This window comes from Hemitrygon akajei, chromosome 18 (assembly GCF_048418815.1).
Source record: "Hemitrygon akajei chromosome 18, sHemAka1.3, whole genome shotgun sequence".
Lineage (NCBI taxonomy): Eukaryota > Metazoa > Chordata > Chondrichthyes > Myliobatiformes > Dasyatidae > Hemitrygon > Hemitrygon akajei.
In genome coordinates, this window is record NC_133141.1 from 69,677,736 (window position 1) to 69,688,596 (window position 10,861).

Here is a 10,861-nt window from a genome sequence, read left to right on the forward strand (position 1 = left end):
GAGCTAATAAAGTCAGTGATGGTGTGGGAGACATGGTCTGGTGCCCCTTAATGGTGTCGTATTCGAGGGGCAAGTAAGAGGAGGTGTCTGAGAATTGGCGCTGGTTCTCAGCAAGGTAGAGGTCAGTTCACCAAACTACTACAGCACCTCCCTAATCTGCCAGTTTGATGGTGCAGAGGGAGTGGAGAGCTGAGTGTTCGGAAGTAGTGAGGTTGGAATAGGAGAGAGGAGGGTTGAAGTCAAGATGGTTAATGTCCTGTCGGCAGTTGGCAATGAAAAGGTCCAGAGCAAACAGAAGACCAGGCCGGGGTGTTCAAGAAGAGGAGGGGGGTTGAAAACAGGTGGTGGTGTCATTGGGGCGGAGTGGGAATTCCTTGCCAAAGAAATAGGCTTGGAGATGGAGGCGGCAGAAGAGCCCAGCGTCATGGCGGGTGCAGAGCTCGCTGAGGTGTGGTCATAGGGGGACAAAGGTGAGGTCCTTATGGAGAATGAAATATCCTGCCTCAGAGAGGGGGAGGTCAGAGGGAATGGTGAAAACCCAGCACAAATGAGGGCTGGGATCGGGGGGGGGGGGGGGGGGGCGCGGTTGGGGGAGGGGGTTGGTAGTATCTGAGGGGAGCTGGCGGTGGGACTTGAGAGACTGGATAGTTCGAGTAAAGCCCCCCACCCACTACGTTTCCCATCCTCTTTTCCCTCTCTCACCTTATCTCCTTGCCCACCCATCACCTCCCTCTGGTGCTCCTCCCCCCCCACCCCACCGTTTTCTTTTTTCTGTCTCTTTCACCAATTTCCCGGCTCTTTACTTCATCCCTCCCCCTCCAGGTTTCACCTATCACCTGGTGATTCTCTCTCCCCTGCCCCCACCTTTTAAATCTTCTCCAGTCCTGCCAAAGAGTTTTGGCCCGGTACGTCAGCAGCACTCCCCCACCCCACCCCACCCCCATAGATGCTGCCTGGCCTGCTGAGTTCCTCCACCTTATTGAGTGCGTTGACAGGAACAGACAATTCTCTACCTTTCTGTTTAAGACGACAAGCTATGCAAATACAAAAGAAAAAAAATCAATAAGCAACATTAAGATCATGGGATGAAGAGTCCTTGAAAGCAAGTCCACAGTTCAATGATGGGGCAAGTGAAGTTAACCCCTTTGAGGGACAATAACTGTTCCTGAACCTGGTGGTGTGGGTCCCAATGCTCCTGTACCTTCTTTGTGATGGCAGCAGTGAGAAGAGAGCATGGCCTGGATGGAGAAAGTTGTTGCTTTCCTACAACAGTACTTCATGTAGATATGCTCAATGGTGGGGAGGGCTTTACCCGTGATGGACTGGACTGTATTCACTACTTTTTGTAGGAACTTCCATTCAAAATTATTGGCGTTTCAATAACAGGCCGTGATGCAAACAGTCAATATATTCTCCCACCACACCTATAAAAATTCAAAGTAGCTGTCATTCTGAATCTTTGCAAACTCCTAAGGAAGTAAAGACGCTGCCGTACTTTCTTTGTAATTGCATTTACGTGTTGGGCCCAAGACAGATCCTCTGAAATAACACCAAGGAATTTAAACACTGAAAATAACAACACTGAGTTGCAGACCCTCTTTGCCTCTGATCCCCCAATGAGGACTGGACAATGGACCTTTGGCTTCCTCAATAATCATTTCCTTGGTCTTGCTGACATTGAGTAAGAGGTTGTTATTATGTCACCACTCAGCCAGATTTTCAAAGCTTTCTCCTATATGCGGATTCATCACCAACTTTGATTCAGCCTATGACAGTGGTGTTGCCAGCAAACTTGAATATGCCATTAGAGCTGTGCTTAGCTTCACAGTCGTAAGTTTAAGTGAGTAGAGTAGGGGGCTAAGCTCACAGACTTGTGATGCACTTGTACTGATGGGGATCTTGGAGAAGATGGTGTTGCCAATTCGAACTGACAGTGGTCTGCAAGTGAGGAAATCCAGGATCCAATTGCACAAGGAGGTATTAAGTCAAGACACTTTTTATTGTCATTTCGACCATAACTGCTGGTACAGTACACAGTAAAAATGAGAACGTTTTTCAGGACCATGGTGTTACATGAAACAGTACAAAAATTAGACAGAACTGCATAAAAAAAGCGACACAGAGGGGAAAAAAAAACGACTACAGACCTACCCAGGACTGCATAAAGTGCACAAAACAGTGCAGGCATTACAATAAACAATGAACAAGACAATAGGGCAGTAAGGTGTCAGTCCAGGCTCTGGCTATTGAGGAGTCTGATAGCTTGGGGGAAGAAACTGTTGTTTGGTTGTGAGACCCCGAATGCTCCAGTGCTTTTTCCCAGACGGCAGGAGGGAGAAGAGTTTGTATGAGGGGTGCATGGGGTCTTTCATAATGCTGTTTGCTTTTCGGATGCAGCCTGTAGTGTAAATGTCCGTGATGGTGGGAAGAGAGACCCCGATGATCTTCTCAGCTGACCTCACTATCTGCTGCAGGGTCTTACGATCCGCGATGGTGCAATTTCCGAACCAGGCAGTGATGCAGCTGCTCAGGATGCTCTCAATACAACCCCTGTAGAGCGTGATGAAGATGGGGGGTGGGAGATGGACTTTCCTCAGCCTTCGCAGAAAGTAGAGACACTGCTGGGCTTTCTTTGCTATGGAGCTGGTGTTGAGGGACCAGGTGAGATTCTCCGCCAGGTGAACACCAAGAAATTTGGTGCTCTTTACGATCTCTACCGAGGAGCCATCGATGTTCAGCGGGGAGTGGTCGCTCCGTGCCCTCCTGAAGGCAACAACCATCTCTTTTGTTTTGTTTACATTCAGAGACAGGTTGTTGGCTCTGCACCAGTCCGTTAGCTGCTTCACCTCCTCTCTGTAAGCTGACTCATCATTCTTGCTGATGAGACCCACCACAGTCGTGTCATCGGCCAAGGTCATGAAGAGTATTGATTAGTTTTGAGGGGATGAATACTGAGCTGTAGTTTACAAAGATCATTCTGATGTATCTTTGCTGTCCAAATGTCCCAGGATTGAGTGAAAAGCCAATGAAATGGCATCTGCTGTGGACCTGTTGTGATGGTAAGGCAACTTGGAGCAGATCCAAGTTACTTCTCAGGCAGGAGTCGACATGTTTCATTACCAACCTCTCAAAGTACTTCATCAAACTGAATGCAAGTGCTACTGGATGATAGACATTGAGGCAGTTTACCACATTCTTCTTGGGCACCAGTACAATTGAAGTAGATGGGTACCTCAGACTACTGAAGCAAGAGCTTAAAGATATCAGTGAACGCTCCAGCCAGTTGATCAACACAAAACTTTAGTACCCAGATCTGGGCCAGATGCTTTCTGTGGGTTCACCCTCCTGAAGGATGCTATCACATCAGCCTCAGAGACTGAAATCACAGGGTCATCGGAGGCTGTGAGAATTTGTGAAGCAGCCTCCATGTTTTGACAGTCAAAGCGAGCTCATTGTTGAGCCTGTGACACTTTGTAAGAGGTAATAGCATTAAATCCTGCCACAGCTATCAAGCATCTTTTAGTGATTTAAGTTTAGTTGGGAATTGCCACTTCACATGAGATGTCTTCCCAAAGATTGTACTGTCAGACATGAATTCCACTGATTTGGCCCTCAGCACATTGCTGATCCCACGGTTCATCAGAGCTTCTGGTTGTGGAAGACACCGATTTTGTGGGGATACACTCAATTATGACTGTTTTTATATAGTGCATGACAACTGCGCGTCCTTGAACACGGCCCAGTCCACTGACTTGAAGCAATCCTGTAGCCTCTCCTCCACCTCCCGTGGCCACCTCTTTGTTGCCCTCATCTCTGGAGCCTTGCTCTTTAGATGCTGCCTGCATGCAGGTAGGTGAAGGATAGCCAAGTAATCAGAATTCCCAAAATGTGGTCTAGGCATGGAATGGTAGACATTCATAATCAGAGTATAGTAGTAATCAAATGCTGCAGGTTATATGCTGAGAATTGGGCAGAGAAATTTTCAAACAAGCCAGTTTTAAGTCCTCCGCTATGTTTTGAAATGCGTCGGGGTGGGGTGTTTCTTGTTTGGTGATGGCAGCAAACAAGATATCTCGAGTGCCTGATTAACGTTGGATGCTCCTTCAGATCAAAGGCAAGTTCAAAGGACACTAAAGGATGTTCCTTCAGAAGACCGAAAATGCATGGATGATAGAAAAATGGAGGGCTACGTAGGAGAGAAGGATTAGATTGATCTTAGACTAGGTTAAAATGACGATACAATATTGTGAGCCGAAGGGTCTGTACTGCACTGCAGTGTTCTCTTTTCTAGATGTTAAACCTGCACTTCTCACTTTCAGACTTTCCTCCTTTGGTTATCAGATATAACATCAAACATTTCATAACTACCCCAAGATCTTTTATCAGAATAATTTATCAACCTCTACAAAAACTCTGCCTGACCTGCCATGCATCTCCAGCATTTATTGTTTCCATTCTTATGTAAAGCAGCCCAGAAAATTTCTGTAGAATTAAAGACAAGTCTCTTGTTGCCGAAATATCACAGCATTCCTGCAGGTGATAGGTTTGTTTGGTGAGATCACTGCTCGTCAAGACAACACAGCTGTTCCACAGCACTTGCCAGAGAATTACTGCAGGGATGTCCATTCTGCCCAGCACAATAGTTCCAATTAATCCCACCTTCTGTTTCTCCACACCTCTTCTTTTCAAATATATACACGCAAAGTTTTTCACCTTTTACCCAGCTCTTCAGAATGATATTCAGTCTACATTGAGACACAAGATATAGGAACAGAATTAGGCCATTTGGTCCATCGAGTCTTCTCTGCTATTTCATGATTGAATCATTTTCCTCTCAACCCCAATCTCCTGCCTTCTCCCCATACTCCTTCATGCCCTGAACAATCAAGAATCTATCAGCCTTTGCCTTAAATGACTTAGCCTCCATAGCTGCCTGTGGCAACAAATTCCACAGATTCACCACTCTCCGGTTAAAGAAATTCCTCATTTCTATTCTAAATGGGCATCCCTCTATTCTGAGGCTTAGACTCCCCCACCAGAGAAAACATTTACTCTGTTGAGGCCCTTCAACATTTGATGGGTTTCAGAAATTTATCTCCCTTTTATGTACTGTATTCCAAATTAAAACTCATTTTGCAAAGGTAGCTCATTTGCCACACACCTTAAAATTCCTTCCTCTCATTAGTGACTTTTATCACAGGAAACAATTTCTCCTCATCTCCTGTAACCATGGCGAATTTTCATCAGATTGGTGGCATCCTAACAATGCTGTCACAGCCTTTATGATAACTTTCATTCACAATCCGCCACCAATCTCACCCTTGGTGATGGGACATACAAGCACTGCAACTCAAGATTCAAGTTTATCTGTCACATCAAAACATATAGTGAAATGCGTTATTTGTGTTAACAACCAGCCAAGGATGTGCTGGGGGCAGCCCACAAGTGTCGCCACGCATTCCAGCCCCAACATAGCATTTGCACAATGCTCGGCAGAACAGTAGCAAAAACAAGCCCTGTTCCTCCCTCCCACCCACAATCACAGTTCTTTTACTCCAGTACAGGCCTCTGGACTCCATTCTTTATCTTGAAGAATTACCTTCCATAAAAAAGGGCTTGCATTAAGTGAAGTTGATTCTGAACATCTCAAAGACCAATGTGTAGTAGTGGTAAATCCAGAAGTTAATGCACAAAACAGGAACAATTGGATAAACAGCCACACAACACATTGGGGCACCACAGTAGCACAGCTATTACAGCTGGAGGTGAAGTTCAGTGTTCAATTCCAACGCTGTCTGTAAGGAGTTTGTATGTTCTCCCTGTGTCCTCTGCTTTCCTACCACAGTCCAAAGATGCGCAGATTTAGAAGGTTAGCTACTGTAAATTATCCTGTGATTAGGCTAGGGTTAAATAGGTGGGTTGCTGGTTGAGCCTGTTCAGCACCATCTTTAAAATAAAATACTGAACGGTGGACTACCATAAAACCAGCCACGCCGCGGTCTATTTGGGGGATTCTGCACCTCACTTGCCTACCTGCACAGCACACTGTAACACTACATTCTGTTATGTGTTTGTCTAGGTGTACTGATGAAGTGGACTGCCTGGATGGCCTGCAATAGCTTTTCGTTGTATCTCGGTACATGTTAACAATAATAAACTAATGTGGTCTAAACAGCTCTGTCACCGTCTCCACTCCCAGTGCACTGCCAGGTGTCGTGACTGGACCTGAGTATCCCACAACCCAGTGGTATCAGGGTGGACCGTTCCCACTGCATGTCAAGTCGAGTTGAATTACTATCCCATGCACAAGTACAATGAAGAACTCCCAACCACCAAGTTCAGAACGAACACACACACACAGAATTGAAATTACACAAGGTAGCGAAGAGATCAAACGCCGAACGAGACCCGAGCACAGCAGCAGGCAACACCCCAACGGCCCGAAGGGTCTGCGGATGGAGGAGCGGACGGCGACGGCAGTGAGCAAGCTGTACCTGGTGTCAGGGCCCTCCGGCGGCGCGGTCCCGTCCACCGGGCCCTGCAGCTGCACCGAGTGTCGCTTGGCTCCGGGCTCGGGCGCTCCGTTGCAGCTCCGGGCTCTGAACAGTTTGGTGAGGCGGCTCCTCAGCGAGGTCTTGCGGGAGCGGCCGGCCGGTGGGTCTTCGGTCTGGTGTGGGCTGGCGGAGGGTGAGGGCGGGCCGAGCTGCGGCTCCCGGTGAAGCAGGCAGGCGGCGGGTGGTTCCTCGCCTAGGCTCCGGCACAGGATGCGCAGGGGACAGTCAGCTCCGGGCCCAGCCTCGGCCTCCAGTTCGGTACCGGCTTCCTCCATCGCACCCAGCACCAACACCGCATCGCTGGTCTCCTCGGCGGGAGGCCGGGGCGCCGCCGAACCCTCGCCTCCCGGCTCGGCGGGGCACTCCTCCCGGCCTGGCCCGACCGTGAAGTCGCCAAAGTCCCGAGCCAGGTCGGAAACCCGTTCGTCTCGCCGGCTGCGAGCTCGGCCGGAGCAGCGGCGGTGGCGCGGGCAGAGACGGGGCGAGGTCGCCCGCTTGGGCCGCTCCGCCCCGCCGCCGTCTGTCGCCCGGGCAACAGCGGGCGGCTCCGGTTCCAGCTCCGGCTCGCCGAACACCATCAGCTGTGGCCGCGAGCCCTTGGCGGCGGGCAGTTCCAGGTGCCGCAGCCCGCAGGCGGCATCCTGCAGCAACCTGGTCGGCCGCCGGCTCGCATCGAAGGGCAATGGCTTTAGCCCCAGTCCCGAGCCCACAGCCACCGCCGCCTCTCCCTCCTGAAGCTCCGGTGCCACAACGTGCAGCAGCACGAAGCTAGCCGAAGCCTGCGGGTTCATCCCTGTCGAACTGCAGCACACTGCCCGCTCTTCCTCCGTGTGTGTGTCTCTCTCTCTCTGTCGCTGTGTCTCTGTGTGTGAGTGAGTGTTACTGCTGCCTGATTATTGTATTAACTATTTATCCACTTCCGCCAGCCCTTTCCATCCTTGTCTGCCGCCTCTGCCCGCGTCCCGGGACCGAGCGATACACGCGCAAAAACAAAACCTTCATCAAATACCCTAGCAGGTTATGTATATACATGCGTGTGTTTTAAAACCACACCTACTTCCGCAAATTCAATGCAATCTCCACCTCCCAACACCCCCCTCCCCACTGTCACTGAGCTGACGTTCTGTAGGTTAGAAAGCCGGGTGAGATGAAACCAAATTCCCAGCAAATTGCACTCTCCTGAAATAAAACAAGCCGATTTAGCGAAATTTTAAAAATCCTTATGCAGGCATATTGAATAAAACGCGTGCTCTAAGGTGACCCCCACCTCCTTCAACCCCACGCGAAACGAATTTCCGGCTCGAGATAGGAAGGTTATATTTTTTTAACACGAGAAAGTCTGCAGATGCTGGAAATCCAAAGTAACACACACAAAATGCTGGAGCAACTCAACGGGCCAGGCAGCATCTATTGAAACGAGTTAACAGTGGACTGTGCTGCATTTTGCCTAAAGACGCGGCTATAGTTTCGATAGAATTGATAACCCTTAAAATATTCAGCTAATTGTTATGAACGAGAGCTGCAACGTCTGCAGCAAGTCCTGGATGTTATATGTAAATAGCTATACTTTTTTTAATAGGCTCTTGTGCAAAATTTTATCACTTGTTTGCTGTGGCCAGTTTAACTCATTGTTGGGAATATGGGAGGGGGGAACCGGTGCTTATAGAACATAGAATAGTACAGCACATTACAGGCCCTTTGGCCCACAATGTTGTGCCAACCTTCAAACCCTGCCTCCCATATAACCCCCCCCACCTTAAATTCCTCCATATACCTGTCTAGTAGTCTCTTAAACTTCACTAGTGTATCTGCCTCCACCACTGACTCAGGCAGTGCATTCCATGCACCAACCACTCTCTGAGTGAAAAACCTTCCTCTAATATCCCCCTTGAACTTCCCTCCCCTTACCTTAAAGCCATGTCCTCTTGTATTGAGCAGTGGTGCCCGGGGGAAGAGGCACTGGCTGTCCACTCTGTCTATTCCTCTTAATATCTTGTACACAAGCCTCTTATAAGCAAGCCTCTCTGGAGTCTGTGTTTGAATAAAGCCAATCTAATGGCTTGTGGGACCTGTTAAAATGGCTTCAAAATCCTATATTTACCTGTAGTGAAGGACTGGGGAATAAAACTGAAACAAAGTTATCTGCTTTCTTCCTGATGGCTGTTGTTAGGGAGTACTGCAGCACAGCGTTCTCTATTGACATTGGAATTATAGCACATTCTGAGACTACCGCCAGCTCCTCTCTGCAGGTATGTAACTTTAAACTTACATTTTTAAAGCACCTTTATGTGATAAAGATACAATTGTTCTGCCAAATAAAATTTGATACTTCCCTCATGAGAAGATAACAGACTATGAAAGGTTTGGGCATTGAAGTAGATTGCCAGAAATGTCTTTTTAAAAGGGGAGAGATTAGGGAGAAAATTGTAGAGCTAAGAACCTCTTGATTCTATGACTGAAAACCAGAGCACATAGGTTTAAAGTGAGGAGTAAGGAGCTTGGAGAAGATCCTAGAGCAGTTCGATTCTGGGATGATCCAGGAGATGGAATTGGAAAAAAATACAGAAGTCTTTCATGGTCATAGAACAGGAGATTTTTAAAAAAAATTGAAAATCAGAATTTTAAAATTCAAGACGTGTCCCCTCAAGGTCAGTGAGAACAGAGATAATTGTTAACAGGACAAGGGGGACCAGAGTTTGGATGGTTATGATAGATAGATAGATAGATACTTTATTCATCCCCATGGGGAAATTCAACTTTTTTCCAATGTCCCATACACTTGTTGTAGCAAAACTAATTACATACAAAACTAATTACATACAATACTTAACTCAGTAAAAAATATGATATGCATCTAAATCACTATCTCAAAAAGCATTAATAATAGCTTTTAAAAAGTTCTTAAGTCCTGGCGGTAGAATTGTAAAGCCTAATGGCATTGGGGAGTATTGACCTCTTCATCCTGTCTGAGGAGCATTGCATCGATAGTTTACATCAGATTAGAATCAGGTTTAATATCACTGACATATGTCATGAAATTTGTAGTTTTTCAGCAGCAGTGCAATGCAGTACATAAAAATTAATGGAAATTAGAGAAATAAATAATGCAAAAACAATGATGTAGTATAAGAAATATAAATAAAATAAATTAGTGCAAAACAAGAGCAAAATAATGAGGTAGTGCTCAGGGAGGGTGGTGGGGGTGGAGATATGTCTCTACCAAAGGAGGTGTAAGGTGCCCCTTCCCTCTGCTAGCCCGCAGGACACCCCTGGGGAAGGTGTGGCACCTGCTTAGCGCCCCCCACAGATCAGGCCGATGCAGACCACAAGTCCTGGTTATGTGACCACTGACACCAGGCAGACAATCTCTGAAGAGTATTGATAATGGCTGGCGTCACGCATCTTGTAAAGACACGGCCCAGAAGAAGGCAATGGCAAACCACTTCTGTAGAAAAATTTGCCAAGAACAATCGTGGTCAAAGACATGATCGGCCATGTCATGTGACACAGCACATAATGATGGTGATGTGTGTTCATGGACCGTTTAGAAATCTGATGGCAGAGGGGAAGAACCTGTTCCTGAATCGTTGAGTGTGTGTCTTCAGGCTCCTGTACCTCCTCCCTGATGGCAGAGGGGAAGAAGCTGTTCCTGAATCGTCGAGTGTGTGTCTTCAGGCTCCTGTACCTCCTCCCTGATGGCAGAGGGGAAGAAGCTGTTCCTGAATCGTTGAGTGTGTGTCTTCAGGCTCCTGTACCTCCTCCCTGATGGCAGAGGGGAAGAACCTGTTCCTAAAACACTGAGTGTGTGTCTTCAGGCTCCTGTACCTCCTCCCTGATGGCAGAGGGGAAGGAGCTGTTCCTAAAACACTGAGTGTGTGTCTTCAGGCTCCTGTACCTCCTCCCTGATGGCAGAGGGGAAGAACCTGTTCCTAAAACACTGAGTGTGTGTCTTCAGGCTCCTGTACCTCCTCCCTGATGGCAGAGGGGAAGGAGCTGTTCCTAAAACACTGAGTGTGTGTCTTCAGGCTCCTGTACCTCCTCCCTGATGGCAGAGGGGAAGAACCTGTTCCTAAAACACTGAGTGTGTGTCTTCAGGCTCCTGTACCTCCTCCCTGATGGTAGAGGGGAAGGAGCTGTTCCTGAATCGCTGAGTGTGTGTCTTCAGGCTCCTGTACCCCCTCCCTGATGGCGGAGGGGAAGGAGCTGTTCCTGAATCGCTGAGTGTGTGTCTTCAGGCTCCTGTACCTCCTCCCTGATGGCAGAGGGGAAGAAGCTGTTCCTGAATCGTTGAGTGTATGTCTTCAGGC

The 10,861-nt window shown here is 47.9% G+C and overlaps 1 protein-coding gene across 4 annotated transcripts in view; it reads right to left on the reverse strand.

Moving 5' to 3' along the window:
• The window catches only part of socs7 (suppressor of cytokine signaling 7), a 149,759-nt gene extending 142,187 nt beyond the window's left edge, over window positions 1-7,572 (reverse strand). For all 4 annotated transcript variants that reach the window (XR_012102074.1, XM_073071795.1, XM_073071793.1 and 1 more), the window contains exon 1: window positions 6,495-7,572. Coding sequence is in view for 3 of the 4 variants with exons in the window: in XM_073071795.1 (XP_072927896.1) it covers window positions 6,495-7,345 (851 nt within the window). In the remaining variant the exon portion in view is untranslated. The remainder of the gene's footprint in view (window positions 1-6,494) is intronic.
• Between the last annotated feature and the right edge of the window lie 3,289 nt (window positions 7,573-10,861).